At 26.3% G+C, this 23,293-nt stretch overlaps 4 protein-coding genes and 1 long non-coding RNA gene across 6 annotated transcripts; 4 read left to right on the top strand and 1 right to left on the bottom strand.

Moving 5' to 3' along the window:
* The first annotated feature begins 321 nt into the window (after nucleotides 1–321).
* LOC122850576 (SET and MYND domain-containing protein 4-like) lies at nucleotides 322–2,021 on the top strand. The gene is made up of 4 exons (XM_044149709.1): nucleotides 322–1,143; nucleotides 1,212–1,361; nucleotides 1,442–1,591; nucleotides 1,677–2,021. Exons 1-4 carry the CDS (start codon nucleotides 322–324, stop codon nucleotides 1,920–1,922), a joined length of 1,368 nt encoding a protein of 455 aa, XP_044005644.1. The 3' UTR covers nucleotides 1,923–2,021.
* Nucleotides 2,022–4,473: 2,452 nt separating this feature from the next.
* On the top strand, nucleotides 4,474–4,943 carry LOC122849674. Its single transcript, XR_006373590.1, has 3 exons — nucleotides 4,474–4,559; nucleotides 4,633–4,761; nucleotides 4,849–4,943. It is a non-coding gene; the product is annotated as an uncharacterized LOC122849674 (long non-coding RNA).
* Nucleotides 4,944–14,410: 9,467 nt separating this feature from the next.
* Nucleotides 14,411–16,935, top strand: LOC122849568 (SET and MYND domain-containing protein 4-like). 2 transcript variants are annotated; one of them, XM_044148324.1, is made up of 5 exons: nucleotides 14,411–14,458; nucleotides 14,709–16,015; nucleotides 16,091–16,249; nucleotides 16,322–16,462; nucleotides 16,558–16,935. In XM_044148324.1, the coding sequence occupies exons 2-5, from the start codon at nucleotides 14,711–14,713 to the stop codon at nucleotides 16,801–16,803; spliced, it is 1,851 nt and encodes a 616-aa protein (XP_044004259.1). In that variant the 5' UTR covers nucleotides 14,411–14,458; nucleotides 14,709–14,710; the 3' UTR covers nucleotides 16,804–16,935. The 2 variants fall into 2 exon arrangements, with proteins under 2 accessions (XP_044004259.1, XP_044004258.1); XM_044148323.1 differs by lacking the exon at nucleotides 14,411–14,458 and having other exon boundaries at nucleotides 14,527–16,015.
* Nucleotides 16,936–17,804: 869 nt separating this feature from the next.
* On the top strand, nucleotides 17,805–20,560 carry LOC122849569 (SET and MYND domain-containing protein 4-like). Its single transcript, XM_044148325.1, has 5 exons — nucleotides 17,805–17,893; nucleotides 18,077–19,383; nucleotides 19,466–19,615; nucleotides 19,690–19,839; nucleotides 19,926–20,560. Exons 2-5 carry the CDS (start codon nucleotides 18,079–18,081, stop codon nucleotides 20,169–20,171), a joined length of 1,851 nt encoding a protein of 616 aa, XP_044004260.1. The 5' UTR covers nucleotides 17,805–17,893; nucleotides 18,077–18,078; the 3' UTR covers nucleotides 20,172–20,560.
* Nucleotides 20,561–20,796: 236 nt separating this feature from the next.
* LOC122850575 lies at nucleotides 20,797–23,019 on the bottom strand. The gene is made up of 2 exons (XM_044149708.1): nucleotides 23,016–23,019; nucleotides 20,797–21,851 (listed from the first exon to the last, which is right to left on the bottom strand). Exons 1-2 carry the CDS (start codon nucleotides 23,017–23,019, stop codon nucleotides 20,797–20,799), a joined length of 1,059 nt encoding a protein of 352 aa, XP_044005643.1.
* Nucleotides 23,020–23,293: the final 274 nt, after the last annotated feature.

Raw genomic sequence — 23,293 nt, 5'->3', positions numbered from 1 at the left:
ATAATCTGGAGGGAAATTGGTAACAAAGAATACATTAGTGCAAAAAATAAAGATTATTTATGCAAATCAATTGAAGCATATACCAAAAGTATTGCACATGCACCAGTTGAATCCACAGAATTATCATTGGCTTATGCAAATCGTTCAGCTGTATTATTCAAAGCAAGACTCTATCAAGATTGTCTTCTTGACATTGAACGTTCATTAAAAGCAGGCTATCCAGATAAATTAAAAACAAAATTATTTTTACGCCAATCATTGTGTTTCAAAGCATTGAAACCCAACTCAGAACTTGATACAGATATTTCAATGGCCAGTGCGATGCAGTGGCTACCTAATTTAAAAGAAAACAATCCAAATTATAACATTAAAGATGAATATTCAAAGATTGTCAATCAACTTGGTGAGCCCCGTGAAATTATTAAATTAATACCAGAAATAAAAAATGATAATGCAATAATAGTTGGTGCATCTGATGCAATTGAATTGAAAAGAAATAGTGATAATAATCAACATATTGTTGCATCAAGAGACATTAAATCTGGTGAATTTATTTACGTTTCTGAGCCATTTACAGCAACTATCACTAATAAACTACGTTTTACAAATTGTTGGCATTGTTGTCGTCCAACTTACGCTGGTATACCATGTGATAATTGTCCAAACGTAATTTATTGTTCTGACATATGTAAAAATAAAGCATGGGATAGTTATCATAGTACTGAATGTTTAGTACTAGGACATCTTTTAAAATTTGACAATATTACACGAGGCTTTTTATCATCAGTTAAACTTTTTTTAAAGACACTGAACTCAGTTGGTGGACTAATTGAAATAAAAAAAAAAATTGACAATATTGACTCAATGGAAAAGAAAGAATTAATATTTACCAATGGAATTCTTGATTTTAATACTATCGATAATTTTCTTCGTCTTGATTATTTTAAAGCAACATCAACTGAGTGTACTTTTGAATTTGCATCATTTGTGGTATTGATTGTTACAATCTTTGGTCACAAAACAGATATATTTGGTAAAAAAATGACAATGAAAGATTTGATTAATTATAAAAATGAAAAACTATTAATTTTGGGAGAATTATTATTGCGTTTTTTACTAACTGTTCATCGAAGTGGTCAATCGGTATGTATGTGATTAATTTAATAATAATTGTTTATTATATTCATTATATTTTTAACAAAATTCATCAGTTCATAGCTCATGGTGATGATGAATGGTCGAGTGTCATGTTACCATCTTTAAAGATAATAAAATCAAGCTGTGATCCTAATGTCGATTGGACTCATGTAGGTTCAAATGTTGGGTATTTTGCTCTGAAACCAATTAAGCAAGGAGAACCGGTACTTATTGATGCTTTCAAATCATTATACGTATTTTTTGTTTTTTTATATTTTGCTAATAATTGTGGATTTGTTTTCAGATCCTCGAGAGTATTTTCGGTCCATATCATATAGAATCTAAAACTAAACGATATATTGGATTTGGAGATGACAGTAATGATCCTCTATCATGTGAATGTACAGCATGTGTTGAAAATTGGCCAACGATTGAACATCTTCCATCATACCAGGTACTCATTCTATTGCTTGTTTAAAACTTTAAATTCTTGATACTATTGATATTTAAACATTTTTATTCTTTTTTCTTTTTTCAAGAATATGACACTTTCGACAAGAATCAAAAGACAATTAAATCGTATGATGCCGAAACTTGAAGAATGGCAAAAGCTCATCAAGCAGGGAGATCCTAAAAAATTATTAACAATTAAGGATGAGTTGAATACCACGAATGACATATTTCATCAATACATCACTATCCCTTGCAGAGAAATATCACAATTGTATATATTACTCAAATCGTTGTTCATTCAACTGCATACTGTTTATGATATTTTCCAGTAATTATTTGCCATCACAAAGAAAAAGCAACATTCCACTTTATATATTTTTTTACATCGATGTTTATTTCAGCCAGAAAAATAAACAAATGAAAATATTATTCACTAAGCTTTCCGGTGAAAAAAAACCTGTATCGTTTGAGTTGGATGATTCAAAGTATTTAAAAAAATAATAATTTTCATGATTGAATTTAAGATTTTCAAATCTAATTAACTCATAAGGTTTTTGGAATATTTAAAAAAATTTTTTGTTTAAATTTAAAGAATTTTTTGGTTTTTTCGTTTACTTTATAATTTATAATTTTTCAATTGGTATTTATAAAAACTAAATAATCAAAAGTTGTCTTTTTTTATTTTGTTAACGGTTTTTTGGGTTTTTTGTGCGTCGTCAGTGGTACATAATCAGGTTGTCTTTTTTTTATGCTTAGCTGATTGTCATTTTATTTTAACTAACAAATTAATTAATAATTAACGTTTGTACTAAACATCAACAAGAATAAAATTTTGTTGCAACTTTGGTTTTAATAATAAATACGTAAAAAATCAAGATCAAGTAAGTTTTTCATTCCTCATTTATTTTTTCAATTTTTTTCTTTAATCAATTATTAATATATTATTTAAATATTATTGATTTTCTGTCAATCAAATATAACTTTATTTTGTACAATATTATGATTATTATTATTTATTCAAGAGGTTATGTAACAGGTTGTGTAAATTTTTTTATTCTATTGTGATTTGTGATTGTCATTTTATTTTTATCATCTATTTTTAATTCAACGTTAATTAAGTTGACCGACAATTGAAGAATTAACATGTGATTCCAGTGACACAGTTTAAACATCAATAAATAAAATTTAGTTGGAATTTTGTATTTTAATTTTACGAGAAAAAATCATCAAAGATCACGTAAGTTTTTTATCCATGTTTTTGATTTTTTTAACAGGTATTAGGTACATCAATACTGTTTATAAATGTTGACATAGCAACAATCAAAAATAAGACTATTTTGTACAATTAGATAATACTGATAATTTAATTTTGATTGATTATTATCATTGTTTATTTATTAATAAAAATATAAATTGTATAAACTTTCTGTTGCAAGTATGGATTCCAATGCTATGAAAAATGCTCGATGTCAATATGCACAAAAAACAACATTTAGAGATAAATTTAAAGTGGTATGGGATAACACAACTCAATATAATAACATGAATACTGGTAAAACTAAAAAAACAGTTGGTCACTCAATACTCTGGAAAAAAGTTGGGAACAAAGAATTTACTGCTGCAAAAAAAGAAAATTATTTGCACAAATCAATTGAAGCATACACCAAGAGTATTGCTTTTGCACCAGTTGGATCCAGTGAATTATCATTGGCTTATGCAAATCGTTCAGCTGTATTATTCAAAGCAAGACTCTATAAAGATTGTCTTCTTGACATTGAACGTTCATTAAAGGCAGGCTATCCAGATAAATTAAAAACAAAATTATTTTTACGCCAATCATTGTGTTTCAGAGCATTGAAACCAAACTCAGAACTTGAACCAAGTATTTCAATGGCTAATGCAATGCAATGGCTTCCTGATTTAAAAATGAACAATCCAAAATACGACATCACCAAAGAGTATCAGAAGATGATCAATGAACTTGAAAGACCACGTGAAATTATTAAATTAATACCAGAAATAAAAAATGATAATGCAATAATAGTTGATGCATCTGATGCAATTGAATTGAAAAAAAATGAAGAAAATAATCAACATATTGTTGCAACGAGAGACATCAAATCTGGTGAATTTATTTACATTACTGAGCCATTTGCAACAACTCCTAGTTATGAACTACGTTTTACAAATTGTTGGCATTGTTGTCGCCAAACTTGGGCTGGTATACCATGTGATAATTGTTCAGCTATCATATATTGTTCCGATATATGTAAAAAAAAAGCATGGAATAGTTATCACAATATTGAATGTTTAGTATTGGGAGAATTTTTCCAACAGGACGAATTAACTACAGTGTATATTCTGCCAGTAAAACTTTTTTTTAAAACACTAAACTCAGTTGGTGGGCTAATTGAATTAAAAAAAAAAATTGACGATATCGACTTGATGAAAAATAAAGAATTAATATTTACCAATGGAATTCTTAATGTTAATACGTTTGATAATTTTCATCTTTTAGATTATTATAAACCAACATCAAATACTTGTAGTTTTGAATTTGCATTTCTTGTGAGAACGATTGTACCAATCCTTTGTCAAAAAACAGATATATTAGGTAAAAAAATGACAGCTAAAGATTTGATTGGAAATAAAAATGAAAAAATATTGATTTTGGGAGAGTTAATATTGCGTTATATAATGATTGTCTATCGCAGCAGCCAAGTGGTACGTTTAATTAATTCGTTAATAATTGTTAATTATTTTTGTGTTCATAATAATAATTATATTTTTTGAACAAAATTCATTAGACGATAAAAACAAAACCTGGTAATAGTGTTGCTGTGTTATCAAAAACCATGCTACCATTTTCGAAGATAATAAAACCAAGCTGTGATCCCAATGTCAACCCGACTTATGTTGGTTCGAATGTTGGATATTATGCTTGCAAACCAATCAAGCAAGGAGAACCGGTACTCATTGATGTCTTTACATAATTATACTCGTATCTTTTTTTTGTATTTGATAATTATTTGTTTATTTCAGCTACTTTCGAATACTATTGATTCATATCATACGGCTTCCAAAATTGAACGGTGTTCACAATTGGGACTATGTTCATGTAAAGCATGTGTTGAAAATTGGCCAACTATGGAACATCTTCCATCCTACAAGGTATTTGTTTCATTGCTTGTTTAAATCTTTTAATTCTTGAAGCTATTGAAATTTAAAACTATTTTTCTTTTTTTTTTCTTTTTTAAGAGTCTTGCAATTATATTACCGACAACAATCAATAGAGAATTGAATTGCTTGAACGTAAAATTCAAAGAATGGCAGAAGCTTATCCAGCAGGGAAATACTAAAAAGTTATCAACAATTAAGGATGAGTTGAATAGCATGAATGACATGATTCATCAATACATCACTGTCCCTTGTGGAGAAATATCACAATTGTATATATTACTCAAAATGTTGTACAGTCGGCTACATACTACTTACGATATTTACGAGTAATTATTTTTTATAAAAAAAAAATAGAGCAACAGTTCTATAGAATTCATATCATATATTCATATCATATATTTTCTAACATCAATGTTTATTTTTAATACATTTATAACAAAAAAAGTAAACAATTGAAAACATTATTAATTGAGACTTGAGTTCCAAGGTACCAAAGGTGTTTCCAAAAACAAATAAAAATTTCATCATTTGACTTGGCTAATTTAGATTATTTAAAATATTTATAACTGTTATAGTTGATTTTTGAATTCAATTAATTCATGAGGTTTTTGGATTATTCTAAAATTTTTTTTTATTCAATTTAAGGAATTTTTGGTTTTTTTATTTAGTTTATAATTCAAGAATTTTCAAATGGTATTCATAAAAAATAAATAATTAAAAGTTGTCTTCTTTTTTTTTTCGTTTTTTCTTCCAGTATTCACAACCGCATAAATAAAACAAGTTTCTTTTTTCTTTTTAAATCATTTACTATTATTTATTATTTTTTTTAATCTAATCCCAAAAACAAGAAAAAAAATAATGTAATTGATATTTGAAAATAAAATTGGCAATTTGTGTGAATTTTTAATTTCCAAAAACTGCTACGGACCTGGAGACTTTTTAAATAATTTATGTTACGATAAATGTAAATTTTAATCGCGAATTTATATATATATTATTATTTTTTTTTATTTTATAGTTTTCATTTAAGGAATAAAAAAAAATTATCAAATGAATATAAATGATATTTTCCGACATTTCATCTATCTAAATGTTGCCAAACACGACGAAATTTACCACTGATATAATTATTTAAATAAAATATTTAAACAATTCTTTTAATTAAACATACCAGTAGTAGCTGAGACATCATTAAAATATTGATTATCTTTGAGTTTTGTAAATTCGTTAGATTATTTCTGATTGAAAGCAACAATTAAATAAACTCTTGACAATACGAAAATAATATAAATAAAGAAAAAATAATAAAAAGTCAGCGACATAGTGCACTTGATAAAATAAAAAAGCACGTCTTGACATGTCAAAATATTTAAACGTATTGAAATATTATTTTCTAATTTTACTCTATAAAATATCATTATACTTGACGTGAAGTTGTCGTTAAAATAAAAAAAAAAACCCAGCTCGGACAATAGACAAACATTTTTTCTTTTCGTTTATAAATGATTTATGCCACGTCTTCAATATTTCTACCTTTGACCTCAGCTTCATTTGTACACGGTATTATGGTTATTATCTTTTTATTATAAAAAATCTTATTTTAAATTTTAATTATATAAAGTATCTTTAATTAGTAAAATTGTAAAATGAAATTAAATTTCTCTCTCCAAAATAATTGGAAGATTTTTAATTTATAAATATTAGTTTCTATTTGTTATTATGATTTTAAAATATTTTAATGTTTATTTTATTGTTAAATAATTTCATGTTTATTTATTATGTATTGGGTGTGTTCATTGAAATATCGAAATTTATTATTTTGTTTATTTTTTTCTATTGTATACCAAAAATACACAGATAAAAGAAGGTAGTCGAAACGAGTGAAAATGCTTCGACGCATATTTTCTTGATTTCCACCACCACATTAATGTGGTGGTTACTTGTAAAATAAAATATAATATAAATCTAATGTTACTCCGAGTCCGGCTACCATACATGAATGTGGGTATGTAAATTCATTGAAAAATTTTGTATTGGTGACGTAGCTGTGCCACATCACAAACTGGCAAAATTATTGGTCTTGTATAAATATTAAAAATAATTCGATTCGTAATCTCAATAAACACAATAAAGTCATTTTAATTTTTTAAATATTAAAAATTTGTATTATTTATTTTAAATGTAATATTAAAAGAAATATTAGATATATAAAAGCAGGGTGATTAAAAAAGACAAGTTACAATTTTTAATTACGTTGACCGACAATTAAAAATTAACAAGCAGTTTCAGTGACTCAGTTTGAACATCAACAAATAAAATTTTGTTGCAATTTTCAATTTTAATTTTTCAAGGAGAAACCATCAAAGATCAAGTAAGTCTTTCATTCACGTGATTTATTTTATCATTTGTTATTTCAATGAATCATCAATATTGTTTCCATATTATTGACATATAATAACAATCAAAAATAAATTTTTCTTGAATATGATTATTATAAAATATATTAACTGTTTGTTGCAGTTATGGGTTATGATGCTATGAGAAATGGTCCACAACAATATTCACAAATGACAACATTTAAAGATAAATTTGAAATGGCATGGATCTTTTTAGCTCCATATCTCATGATTGACATAAATCATGATGAAATTGATAAAACAGTTAGTATATCAAAAAACTGGAGGGAAATTGGTGACAGAAAATACACTAATGCAGAAAATAAAGATTATTTACTCAAATCAATTGAAGCATACACAAAGAGTATTGCACATGCACCAACTGGATCCAAAGAATTATCATTGGCATATGCAAATCGTTCAGCTGTATTATTCAGGGCAAGACTCTATGAAGATTGTCTTCTTGACATTGAGCGTTCATTAAACGCAGACTATCCAGATAAATTAAAAACAAAATTATTTTTACGTCAATCATTGTGTTTCAAGGCCTTGAAACCAAACTCAGAACTTGAACCAAGTATTTCAATGGCTAATGCAATCAGGTGGCTTCCTTTTTTGAAAAAATATCATTCAACATACGACATTACCAAAGAGAATCAAAAGATGATCAATAATCTTAAAGAACCACGTGAAATTATTAAATTTATACCCAGAGTAAAAAATGAAAATGCAATAATAGTTGATGCATCTGATGCAATTGAATTGAAAAGAAATAGTGAAAATATTCAACATATTGTTGCAACAAGAGACATTAAAACTGGTGAATTTATTCACATTTCTGAGCCATTTGCAGCAGCTCTTAGTGATGATTCATGTTTTACAAATTGTTGGCATTGTTGTCGCCAAACGTGGGCTGGTGTACCATGTGATTATTGTTCAACTATCATATATTGTTCTGATTTATGTAAAAAAAAAGCATGGAGAGGTTATCATAATCTTGAATGTTTGGTTTTACGACACCTTGTTAAATATAAAAATATGTTTACACAAAATTATCTGACAGTCAAACTCTTTTTCAAGACACTGAATACAGTAGGTGGACTAATTGAGTTGAAAAGAAGAATTGACAATATTGACTCGATGAAAAATAAAGACAGAATATTTATCAATGGAATTCTGGATGTTAATATTACCAATAATTTTCTTAATCTTGATTATTTTGAAGCAACATCAACTAAGTGTACTTTTGAATTTGCATCATTTGTGGTATTGGTTGTTGCAATACTTGGCCAACAAACAGATATATTAGGTGAAAACATGACAATGGATGATTTGATTCAATATGAGAATGAAAAACTATTAATTATGGGAGAATTATTATTGCGTCATATGATGATTGTTAATCGCAATTATAGCTCGGTATGTACATAATTAATTTATTAATAATTGTTTACTAATTTCGTGTTAATAATAATTATTATATTTTTAAAAAAATTTATCAGTTCTTAGTTAATAATGTGGAATTGTCAGCGGTCGTATTACCATTTTCAAAGATATTAAAACCAAGCTGTGATTCTAATGTTGATTGGATTCATGTGGGTTCAAAGATTGGATATTTTGCCGTCAAACCAATCAAGCAAGGAGAACCGGTACATGTCTTTGAATAATTATACTTGTATGTTTTTGTATTTTGATAATAATTATGAATTTATTTTCAGCTTCTCGAGTGTAAATTCGGTCCATATCATACAGTGTCTAAAACTAAACGATATGTTGGTATTCTTGGATTAAGAAATAATAGTGATCTTATATGTGAATGTAGAGCATGTGTTGAAAATTGGCCAACGATAAAACATCTTCCATTCTACCAGGTATTTATTTCATTGCTTGTTTAAAATTCTAGATTCTTGCAGTTATTGATATTTAAAACTATGTTTATTTTTTTTTTTTTTTCAAGGATTGTAATATTAGATTGCCAGCAGAAATTCAGAAAAAATTGAATGATATTGCATCGACATTCGATGAGTGGCGTTATCACATCACCCGCGGAGATCCTCAAAACTTATCAACAATGAAGGATCATTTGAATAGCATGAATGACATCTTTCATCAATACATCACTTTTCCTTGTAAGGAAATATCAAAATTGTATATATTACTCAAATCTTTGTACGCTCGACTACATACTGCTCAAGCTATTTGCGAGTAATTATTTTCCATCACAAAAAAGAAAACAACATTCCACTTAATACATTTTTTTTACATCGACGGTTATTTCAGCCAGAAAAATAAACAATTGAAAATATTATTAACTAAGCTTTCGGGTGAAAAAAAAAAACTTTTATCATTTAAATGAATTCAGTTAGATGATTTGAATAATTTTAAAAATTACGAACTTTTATTATTCAATTCAAGATTTTTTACTTCAATTAATTTATGAGGTTTTTGGATAATCTTAAATTGTTTTTAGTTTAAATTTAAAAGATTTTTTGGTTTTTTCATATTTACTTTTCAATTTATAAATTTTAATTGTTATTCATAAATCATAACAAAAAAAAATAATTAAAACTTGTCATTTTTTTTTTTTTTTTGTCTCTTTTCTATTATTCAATATTGCGCAGAAATAAAACCATAATTTTTTTTTTATCTTTCTAAAATTGCATATTAAATTTAACATTGGTTTTTAAATATTAAAAATTTAGTTCGATAATTTATCTATTGCTTATTAAATAAATTGTCGATATTTTCAGTTAATAATTATATGAAAAAATGAATGTAAAATTAAACATTAAAAGTTAATAAAAAAAATGATCAATTCATTTTATCATAATTAAATTTTAAGGGACAAATTGAAAATACATTTTAATTTTCAATTCATCTAAAAGTACACGGTAAAAAAAATCACTTTTAAAGTCTGGAATTTGTTTATAAATAAAAAATGTAAATTATAATTTTTTGTTTAAGCCACAAAATAATACAAATGTAATCCTAATATGCTTGTCATTGATAATACTTTCTTTTTATTCTCTACTTTAAATAATAAAAATTGCAAATAACTTATTTATAAATTTATTCATTATTAGACATGAATAAAAAATTAATTCATCAATTGAATTGAAATACGGTTGAATTTCTTTCTAAATATTCAATTTGTAATTTTAGAGTAAATTTCTAACTTTTCATACATTGAATTTTATATTTGAATTTATTACATTAAAAATAGAGTGAGAGAAAATGAGAGAGGGAGAGAGACACATTGACTCAAAGGCGCTAGTATCGCTCGAGAGGAAAACGCATGATGTCCGTCTAATATCTATGTATCGTATGTATGTAAATCAATGTAAACATAAATAAACAGAGAGATTTGTTGACGATTTTGTGCGTCGTCAGTAAATAAAAAAAATTTTTGTCAATCGTCATTTTAATTTGTCTATAACAAGTTGAATAACAACAAATCAAAATTAACATTTGTATTGAACATTAATAAAAATTATTAACAATAAAAATAATAGTTTGTTGTGATTATCTATTTATTTTCAATATAACAATAGTTTTGTTTTCTTGAGTAAAAACAATCAAAGATCAAGTAAGTTATTTGTTTGTTATTTATTTTTTTTCATTTTTTTTTTTTTCTTCAATCAATTATTAACACTGTTTGAATATTATTGACAAGTTAACAATCAAACATAACTCTATTTTGTATAGTATTATTATTATTTATTCGAGATGAATAGTGTGCCTAAATTATACTTTCTTTATACAATCAGGAATAACCTTATTTTGTTTTGATTGATAATGATGATTATTTATTTATAATTGAAAAATATTGTTTGTTGCAGTTATGGATTTTATCAAGCCTCCTGCTGAGTCAACAAATGCTGTTAAACAACAATTTTTACATAAAACAACATTCGAAGATAAATTTAAAGTGGCATGGAATTTTATAACTCCATATTATACAACAAATCATGATAACATTAATAAAACAGTTGGTCAATCAATGATCTGGAGGGAAGTTGGTAACAAAGAATATACTACTGCAAAAAATGAAGATTATTTATGCAAATCAATTGAAGCATACACAAAGAGTATTGCTTTTGCACCAAGTGGATCCAAAGAATTGTCATTGGCATATGCAAATCGTTCAGCTGTATTGTTCAAAGCAAGACTCTATGAAGATTGTCTTCTTGACATTGAACGTTCATTAAAAGCAGGCTATCCAGATAAATTAAAAACAAAATTATTTTTACGTCAATCATTGTGTTTCAAAGCATTGAAACCAAGCTCAGAACTTGAACCAAGTATTTCAATGGCCAGTGCAATGCAATGGCTTCCTGACTTGAAAAAATATAATCCAAAATACAACATCATCAAAGAGTATCCAAAGATGATCAATGATCTTGAAGAACCACGTGAAATTATTAAATTTATACCAGAAATAAAAAATGATAATGCAATAATAGTTGGTGCATCTGATGCAATTGAATTGAAAAAAACAAATGATAATAATCATCATATTGTTGCAACAAGAGACATCAAATCTGGTGAATTTATTTACATTTCTGAGCCATTTGCAGCTACTCTTGATTCACGTTTTACAAGTTGTTGGCATTGTTGTCGTCAAACTTGGGCTGGTATACCATGTGATAATTGTTCAGCTATCATATATTGTTCTGATTTATGTAAAAATAAAGCATGGGATAGTTATCATAATACTGAATGTTTAGTATTAGGACAACTTTTAAAATTTGTAACAGTTACACAAGGTTTTTTATTAGCAGTTAAACTTTTTTTAAAAACACTGAACTCAGTTGGTGGGCTAATTGAGTTAAAGAAAAAAATTGACAATATTGACTCAATGGAAAAGAAAGAATTAGTATTTACTGATGGAATTCTTGATGTTAATGCTATCGATAATTTTCTTCGTCTTGATTATTTTAAAGTAACATCAACTGATTTCACTTTCGAATTTGCATCATTTGTGGTATTGATTGTTGCATTTTTAGGTCACAACACAGATATATTTGATAAAAAAATGACAGTGAAAGATTTGATCGAATATAAAAATGAAAAACTATTAATTTTGGGAGAATTAATATTTCGTTATATAATGATGGTTTATCGCAGCGGTCTCCTGGTATGTATATGATTAATTTAATAATAATTGTTTATTATAATTATTATATTTTTAACAAAATTCATCAGGTATCGAATGATTTTGAGTGGTCGAGTGTCATGTTACCACTTTTGAAGATAATAAAACCAAGCTGTGATCCTAATGTCCAGTGGACTCATGTGGATTCAAATGTTGGGTATTTTGCTTGCAAACCAATCAAGCAAGGAGAACCGGTATTTATATTAATGTCTTTAAATATTATACTTGTTTTTTTTTTTTATATTTTGATAATAATTATGGATTTATTTTCAGATTCTCCAAAGTATTTTTAGTTCATATCATACAGTATCTAAAACTGAACGTCATATTGGTTTCGGGAATGTCAGTAATGATCCTCTATTCTGTGAATGTACAGCATGTGTTGGAAATTGGTCAACTATGGATTCTCTTCCATCCTACCAGGTACTTACTTTATTGCTTGTTTAAAACTTTAAGATCTTGAAGCTATTGATATTTAAAACAATTTTTATTATTTTTTTTTTCTCAAGAGTATGACAATGCCGATAAGAATAAAAAGAAAATTGGATTGTATGATGCTGAAACTCTTAGTATTGCAGAAACTCGTCCTGTATGGAGGTTCCCAAAACCTATTAGCAATTAAGGATGATTTGAGTAGAATGAATGACAAGTTTCATCAATACATCACTGTTCCTTGTAAAGAAATATCAGAATTGTATTTATTACTCAAAACGTTGTACGTTCGCTTACATGCCGGTTATGATATTATTTTCTATTAACTTTCCACTTTATATATTCTTTTACATCGCTGTTTATTTCTGCCAGAAAAAAAAAATTATTAAAAATATTATTAGCTAAGCTTTCAGGAGAAAAAAAAAAAAAACTTTCATCATTTGAGTTGGATGATTGAAAGTATTGAAAGAATTAATAACTTTTATTTTTGAATTTAGGATTTTCAAATTAAATTAATTTATAATGTTTTTATAATATTTTTCAAAATTTTTTGTTTAAATTTTTTTGTTTTTTTGTTACTTTATAGTTTATTATTTTCATTCGGTATTATAAAAAAAAAAAATTAAAACTTTTTTTTTTTTTTGTTTTTTTCTTCATTATTGAAAAGTACATGAATAAAAATGGATATTATTTTTTCTTTTTCAAATCATATTATATTAATATTAGGTTTACTATTGTTTTTTAATAATATAAAGTTTATTTCGATAGTTTGTCTATTGTTTGTTAAATAAATTGTTGCTATTTTTCAGTTATCAAGATTAATATTACATTTATTTTTTTATAATTATATTCTAAGGGAGAAATTGAAAATACATTTCAATTTTCAATTTATCTGAAAATACACATTAAAAAAATTATTATTAAATTTTATAACTCATTTATAAATAAAAAATATAAATTATAATTTTTTGTTTAGATCACAAGTTGATATAATAAACGTAATCCCAATAATTGTCATATATGAGACCTTCATTTATTTTTCACTTTGATTGATGAGTTTTTGAAAATAACTAATTTATTTATTTATTTATTATTAAACAAATGAAATATCAATTCAACAATTGAATGAAAATATGATAGATATTTTTTGATAATTACAAATATTAAATTTGTAATTTTAGGGTGAAATATATTTAAATTTAGTTCCTTAAAAAACAGAGTGAGAGAAATTAAAAGTGAGAGAGATTTAATTGACGGCACTAGCATCGCTCGAGGGAGAAATATCGATATCAATAATATGTATGTAGATATAAATGAAACATCAAAACGAATCTGGAACCACGAGATCCACCATTAAAAACACTGAAAAAAAAACTGAAACGTGAAAACAGACAGAGCAAGAGTCAAGACAGAACATGATGAAACAGAGCATAGAAGATGTATATATTAGCTTATTATATCGTTCATGGTTTACATGAAATGCTGTCGTTGGCTCATCATACATATTTATGTTAACGGTTTTTTGTGCGTCGTTAGGTTGTCAGTCGTCTTTTTTATGCTTAGCTGATTGTCATTTTATTTTGACTAACAAATTAATTAATAATTAACAATTAATAATAATTAACGTTTGTACTAAACATCAACAAAAATAAAATTTTGTTGCAACTTTGGTTTTAATAATAAATACGTAAAAAATCAAGATCAAGTAAGTTTTTCATTCCTCATTTATTTTTTTGATTTTTTCTTTAATCAATTATTAATATATTATTTAAATATTATTGATTTTTCGTCAATCAAATATAACTTTATTTTGTACAATATTATAATTATTATTATTCATTCAAGATCAACAATATACTTTGCTTTTACAATCAGGAATAACCTTATTTTGTTTTGATTAATTATGATGATTATTTATTCATGAATAAAATTAAAAACTAATTTATTTATTACAGTTATGGATTTTATTGAACCTCCGCTTGATGAAAAAGACACTGCTGAAGAACAGTTTTCAGCACAAATAACATTGAAAAATAAATTTGCAGTGATATGGAAATTTATATCTCCATTTATTATTGAAAGTCGTGATGAACTTAACAAAACGGTTGGCGACTCAATGCATTGGAGAAAAATTGGTAACAAAGAATACACTACTTCAACTTCTCAAGATTATTTACGCAAATCAATTGAAGCATATACCAAGAGTATTGCATTTGCACCACTTGGGTCCAACGAATTGTCATTGGCTTATGCAAATCGTTCAGCTGTATTGTTCAAGGCAAGACTCTATGAAGATTGTTTACTTGACATTGAACGTTCATTAAAATCAGGCTATCCAGGTGAATTGAAAACAGCATTATTTTTACGTCAATCATTGTGTTTCAAGGCCTTGAAATCAAACTCAGACCTTGAAGCAAGTATTTCCATGGTTCATGCAATACGCTGGCTTCCTGACTTGAAAAATTATAATCCAGCATACGACATTACCAAAGAGTATCCAAAAATGATCAATGAAATTAAAGAACCACGTGAAATTATTAAATTTATACCAGAAATACAAACTGATAATGCAATAATAGTTGGTGCATCTGATGCAATTGAATTGAAAAAAACAAATGATAATAATCAACATATTGTTGCAACAAGAGACATCAAATCTGGTGAATTCATTTACATTTGTGAGCCACTTGCAGCAACTCCTAGTAATGAATTACGTTTTACTAGTTGCTGGCATTGTTGTCGCCAAACGTGGGCTGGTGTACCATGTAATGATTGTCCAAACATTATATATTGTTCTGACATATGTAAAAGAAAAGCATGGGACAGTTATCATAATCTTGAATGTGTTGTATTAAAACAATTTGTTAAATCTGAAAAAATGGATACACAACAATTTTTAACAGTCAAACTTTTTTGTCAGGCACTAAACTCAGCTGGTGGTTTGCTTGAATTAAAAAAACAAATTGACAACATTGACTCAATGAATAATGAAGAATTTATTTCAACTAATGGTATTTTTGATGGTAATACCATTGATAATTTTCATCGTCTTGATTATTCGATGCCAACATTGAAGGGAGATAATTTTGAGTCTTTGGCATTATTTCCAGCATGGATTGTATCAATTTTGTGTCAAAAAACTTATATAGTTGGTAAAAAAATGACAGTAAATGAATTGATCAACGAGGAAAATAAAAACATATTTATTTTGGGAGAGATATTATTGCGTTATATGATGATTGTACATCACAATGGTCTACCGGTATGTATTGATTATTCATAATAAACCAATTCAGTATTTATGACAATTATTATATTTTTAAACAAAATTTATCAGTTGATAGTAACAGAACCTGATAGTACTCTTGTATGGTCAAATGTCATGGTACCATTATGCAAGACATTCAAGAGAAATCTTGATCCAAATGTCGACTGGACTCATGCGGATTCAAAAGTTGGATTCTACACTTGCAAGCCAATTAAGCAAGGAGAAGAGGTACTTACCCTTAGAATATTTATATTTGTATTTATATTTTTATATATTTTGATAATTATAAATTTATTTCAGATACTTATAAGTACTTCTGGTCCATGTTTTATAACATCACAAACTGCAAGACATGTTGCAAGTATATATGGTCGTGTAGCATGTAAATGTGTAGGATGTGATAAAAAATTGATGATCGTTGAATACCTTCCATCTTATCACGTATTTATTTTATTTATTGTTAAAAAATTATTGAAACTTATTGTTATATTTAAAACTAATTTTATTCTTTTTATTTATTTTTTTTTCTTTTCAAGGATGTACCGATCGGGACTCGAATCACTCGAGAATTTGATTGTATGATGCTAAAATTAAAAGAGTGGGAATTTGTCATCGAGCATGGAGACACCGAAGATCTATTAACAATCAAGAATGCTTTGAACAACATAAATGATAAAATTCATCAAAACATTTCTGGTCCTTGCTACGAAATAGCATGTACAATTTTAGCGCTTAAATCGTTGAATTATCGTCTACTTACAGTTCTTGATCCTCGCCAGTAATTATTTTTCAACCAAAAAAATAACAAAATTCTATTTCATATTTTTTTTACAATAATGTTCATTTTTTTAATATAATCAACAAAAGTAAACGATTGAAACTATCATTACTTGAATTTTTTTTGGATTATAAAAAAAGATATTGCATGATTTAAATTATTTTAAAAAAATTTAACAACTTTTATTTGGTTAAATTTATTATTTAAATTTAACTGGTTCATTTCATGGGTATTACTATTCAGCTTATAATTTATGTTATTTTCGTGTGGTATTCATAAAAAATAAAAAGGTTGACTAATAATCTTGAGTTGTTTTTTTTTCCTAATTAAAATAATATATTATATTTGCTATTGGTTTTTAAATATTGATAATTATAATAAACGCATTCCATCATAAAAAAGTAAATTCTTTTTTTTTTTTTTTTCGTCGAAAAAAGTGTTAATTTATTGATTTCAATTTTCATATGAAAATCGTATTAAAATATTATTTTCATTTGAATGTTATGTTGTATTTCGAATAGATTAAAATTAAAATGATATATTATTTTAATAATTTTGTTTTTAAATTTAAGTATTTATAAATTTTTAAACGAAATATTTAATTTTTCAAATGAAAACTCGTAATGCTTTTTACCAAAAAAACAAAAAGCAAATAAAAAATGGGTAAAATAATAATATTTTTCCATTGCATTGGGTTGGAAACTGGAACATTATTACATATCACCATTGATCAATCATTTCAAGTGAATAATTTTATTTCAACTGTGATTTATAACGTATTAGTTATTAAAACTAATTTTCCAGTTATTTTTTTTTATAATAAAAGTCTTAAATAAATCCATTGGATTTTCAATTTTGATTACTATAAAAAGAGAGAGGCTGAATGACTCACTGGCACCAGCATTAATGGCGAATCATCTAGAACAACGTCTACAGGTTTGATGTGTATTGCTTTCTGTTTGGTGCGTCGTCAGGTTGTCAAATGTTTTTTTTTTTGAGCTGATCGTCATTTTATTTTTATCATACATTTTATTTTGTGGAAGTTGTATACACATAAAGTTCATCTTGTTTATGTAAATATCTTAAAAGATCAAGTAAGTTTTTAATAATGTTATTTATTCAGTTATTTTTATTTCTTTAATTGTCAATTGTTTAACACAATAATAATCAAAAATTACTTTATGATGTTCGATCCATGATTACTTTGTTTTCAATATTATTATTACTATTATTATTATTTATTAAAAAAATACATAATTTTGTATAAATTGTTGCAGTTATGGATATTATTAAATTTTCTACTGATGATATGAACATTGCTCGACGACAATATTCACAAAAAACAACATTTAAAGATAAATTTGAAGTGGCATGGAATTTTATAACTCCATATATTAAAGAAATTCGTGATAAAATTAATAAAACAGTTGGCCAATCAATGATCTGGAGGGAAATTGGTAACAAAGAATACACGACTGCTAAAAATAAAGATTATTTATGCAAATCAATTGAAGCATACACAAAGAGTATTGCTTTTGCACCAGTTGGATCCAGTGAATTATCATTGGCATATGCAAATCGTTCAGCTGTATTGTTCAGGGCAAGACTCTATGAAGATTGTCTTCTTGACATTGAACGTTCATTAAAGGCAGGCTATCCAGATAAATTAAAAACAAAATTATTTTTACGCCAATCATTGTGTTTAAAGGCCTTGAAACCAAGCTCAGAACTTGAACCAGGTGTTTCAATAGCCAGTGCAATTCAGTGGCTTCCTGACTTGAAAAAATATAATCCAACATACGACATTACCAAAGAGTATCCAAAGATGATCAATGATCTTAAAGAACCACGTGAAATTATTAAATTTATACCAGAAATAAAAAATGATAATGCAATAATAGTTGATGCATCTGATGCAATTGAATTGAAAAAAACAAATGATAATAATCAGCATATTGTTGCAACAAGAGACATCAAGAGTGGTGAATTCATTTACATTTCTGAGCCATTTGCAGCAACTATTAATGATAAACTACGTTTTACTAATTGTTGGCATTGTGGTCGCCAAACTTGGGCTGGTGTACCATGTGATAATTGTCCAAACGTCATTTATTGTTCTGACACATGTAAAAAGAAAGCATGGGCCAGTTATCATAATACTGAATGCTTAGTATTAGGGCAACTTTTAAAACTTGACATCTTATTTAATACAGAGAAAAGTATGACAGTCAAATTTTTGTTAAAAACACTAAACTCAGCTGGTGGTTTACTTGCATTGAAAAAAAAAGTTGATAGTATTGACTCGATAAAAAATCAAGGATCAATATTTAGCAATGGTATTCTTGATGTTAATACAATTGATAATTTTCATCTTCTTAATTATCATGAACCAAAATCAAATATGTGTCCTCTTGATTCAGCATTAACTGCGGTAGTGATTGTTACAATTTTTTGTCAAAACACAAATATATTAGGTAAAAAAATGACATTGAAAGATTTGTTTAAAAGTAAAAATAAAAAAATATTCATTCTTGGAGAACTAATATTGCGATATACCATGATTGATTGTTACAATAGTCAATCGGTTTGTATTTATTTAATTTATTATTGATAATAAATCAATTAAGTATTCATTAAAATTATTTATTTTAAACAAAATTTATCAGTTTGTAGATGCGGATAACGTTGTGTGGTACACAGCCTTGATACCATTTTGTAGGATTATAAAACCAAGCTGTGATCCCAATGTCAATTGGACTTATGTGGGCTCAAATGTTGGATATTATGTTTGCAAACCAATAAAACAAGGAGAACTGGTATTTATTGAAGTCACAAAATAATTAAACTTGTATTTATTTTTTTTACTTTAATTATTATAAATTCATTTCAGATACATGGGAGTTCTTTTGGATCATATCATACGTCTTCAAAATTAGAACGATATTTTCGATTACGAGACACTTGTGATGATGCTCAACCATGTGAATGTACAGCATGTGTTGAAAATTGGTCAACTATTCATTCTCTTCCATCCTACCAGGTACTTACTTTATTGCTTGTTTAAAACTTTAAGTTCTTGAAGCTATTGATATTTAAAACAATTTTTATAATTTTTTTTTTTTCAAGAGTATGACATTGTCGACAAGAATCAAGATAGAATTGAATTGTATGATGCTAAAACTCAAAGAATGGCAGAAGCTTATCCAGCAGGGAGATCGTAAAGAATTATTAACAATTAAGGATGATTTAAATAGAATGAACGACATGTTTCATCAATATATCACTGTTCCTTGTAGAGAAATATCAGAATTGTATGTATCACACAAAATGTTTTACAGTCGACTACGTCTTGCTGATGATACTCTTAATTAAATTTTTCTTGGATTATAAATATATATCTTTTATGATTTAAATAATTTTTTTCAATAATTTAATTACTTTCATATGGTTAAATGCCATTTTTTGAAAATATGACAATTTTTTTCAAATAATACAACTTAAATTAATAAATTAAACAATAAATCAATATTTATCATTGAATAGAAACTATTGGTGTTTAACTATTACCTTAATTTAAATTAATTTATATATATATTCTCATAAGAACATTGGCAATAATTTAATAACTTTTATATGCTTTAAAATTCCAAAATTTATTATTTAAATTCAACGAACTTATTGGATTCTTGCTATTTTCATTTTTTTTTTAATTTGATCATTTTTTTGTATGGTATTTATACAAAATAAAAAAATTTAATGAATAATTTTAAGTTTTAAGTAATTTTATTTTTGCTAATTAATAGAATAGTGCTATTGGTCTTCAAATATTGATACACATACACATAATTAACGCATTTTATTATACAAAAATAACTTCTTTTTTTTTTTCATTAAACAAAAGCGTTAATTTATTTTAATTGTTGAATACTTTTTGAGTTTAAATATTTATTTTTAGTAGTTTTTAAATTTAAGGGGTGAATCTCTTTAGTCAGTTATTTTACCCACTAGGAATGATGGGTTCTTTGCAATTAGCTAGAGCACAAGCAACACGTAATATCTTATCAATATCATCCAGTAAATCATGAGTAACATACTTTAAAATTTTAAAGGTTTTTACTCGTTCAATTGCTCTTTTCACATGGATTCTTACACTAGCAATCGAATATTCTTCTAAAACTTCATCGCGTGTGAATTCGGGTTTATGAGAAAAAGGTGGCATTACTAAAATGCAATCAGTCATTTGAGGAAAACTTTTGTCTGCCATAATTTCATCACCAGGTTCAATTAAATTGATAAAACCTGAGTCATTTACAATGTATTCATCAGTGGATTTTCCTCCATATCCTTTTGATATAAATGTAATTAACCCTGATGGGCTAATGACAATTAAAAATTTAATGGTGAAACCAGACTTGTATGTTGAATACATTAAAACACGTTGTTCAACAGTAGGTGGTGTTTCACAACGTATTTCAGCACAATCCATGATACCACGACAGTTTGGATAATTTCGAAATGCTTGTGGCATTGTGGCTTTAATAGCTTCTTTACTTGGCCAGAAAATCCAGGTCTTTGTATATTCATAAATAGTTTTTAAAACATTTTTAAAAATTGTTGATGCTGTTTGTGGACACACTTGAAATAGAATAGCCAAAACACCAAAGTCTAAACCAAGTTTCATTTTCATTAGAAATAAAAGTAATCTATTTTCGGCATTTAGAGTTTTAAAAAATGTTGGTTGTCCATATTCTCGAGGACGAATAAATTTTAAAAGAACATTAAAAACAGCTCTATTATTTCCAGTAAATCGTTTCAAAATCACATCAGATTTCATATCAGAAAAGCCCATGAAACCAGATCGATATAGATCATCCGGACCTACTTTGACTGAGTGATTTTCAATTGGTTTTTTACAATCAACAATAATTCGTTTTTTTGTATCAGAAATTTTACTGATGGATATGTAACATTGTGTTGATGCTTCACCAGTTTCACTATTTTGCCAGCAAAAAAATGTTGTCTCATTTTTATCAAGACTAAGAAAGTCTGGATCTATAAAAAATATATTTGCTATGTTTACAATATTTTAATAAAAAAATAAATTATTGGGACAGTTTTTTTTTGAGGATACGAATAATTATATTATTTTAGTCTATCAAATATTGAGACTTTATGTCAGCAAAAAAAAAAACTTCAATTAATGAATCATACAATAAATTAATATTTATCATTGAATAGAAACTATTGGTGTTTAACTATTACCTTAATTTAAATTCATTTATATACCTATATATATATATATTCCCATGAGAACATTGGTAATAATTTAACAACTTTTATATGGTTTGAACGTCCAAAATTTATTATTTAAATTCAACGAGCCGATTTGATTTTTGCTATTTTCATTCTTTTTTTAATTTATGTGTAAATGTATGGTATTCTTGAAAAAGTTCAAAAAAATTGATGTTGTTGCTTTAAATATTATTGCCATTGGTCTTCAAATATTGATACACATACATAATGAGGCATTTTATTATAAAAATATAATTTTTTTTTTTTTTTTGTTAAACAAAAAAGTTAATTTTTTCAGTTTGAATATTTATTTATATGATTAATATTATTTTACAAATATTATTATTTGTCTAATCAAAATGTCAGTAATTATTTTCAAGATTCAATTATTTTTCATAAAAAAAAAATCTATTTGTAAATGATTATTCATTTGTAGTGGTTTTTTAATAGATGTAAATATATATTTTCATAAAGTCCATGAGTGTATCCAAATTTGACAGAATCTTTCTCATAAAATGTTAACTTGCAGTGATCAATTATAGTAATACTTATAAGTGACCCCGGGATAAAAACGTCGTACAGACAATATCTAATGCAGAAAAAATAATTTTATTGGATTGCGACTGAAAACTATATTTTTAAAACTGCGCATGCGTTATACAAGTTAGTGTCTAATGCTAGAAAATGTAGAAAATGAAGAAAATAATTTATATTACTAGTTTTCTTGAACGCCGCACCAATCATTCACGAATTATTCTTTGATGCATACGCATTAGCTCTGTCATCACCAAAAATTTTTAATTAATGTCGCACACGTGGTTTTAAAAAACGTTTTTCATCATCTGTTGCAATCCAATAAAATTATTTTTATAGTTTCAAATCGTGTCTGTTATCAACAAAGTCTTGACAGTTAGCTGGACTCACTCATCACTTTTACGATAAAGAGATATATCGTCGTCACGTAAATAGCTGGCTCAATTTTGTTGGTTATCTTCATTACTGTGGTAAGTGAAAAATCATTCAATACTTTTAATTTTAAATTTGTATTAATTTTAAATTACATTAATAGTATACAAGTACATGTAATACATGTATACAATGTATATTTGTGAATTCTGTTACAAAATTAAAACTGTGTATATGTATAATGTATGTCAATCTCAATGTCGTGATCAAGAAAACGTGTTCAATGTAAAAATTGA

The sequence above is a fragment of the Aphidius gifuensis genome, linkage group LG2 (assembly GCF_014905175.1).
Source record: "Aphidius gifuensis isolate YNYX2018 linkage group LG2, ASM1490517v1, whole genome shotgun sequence".
Classification (NCBI taxonomy): Eukaryota; Metazoa; Arthropoda; class Insecta; order Hymenoptera; family Braconidae; genus Aphidius; species Aphidius gifuensis.
The sequence above is the reverse complement of the archived record's forward strand: the minus strand, read 5'-3'. Positions and strand labels throughout refer to the sequence as shown.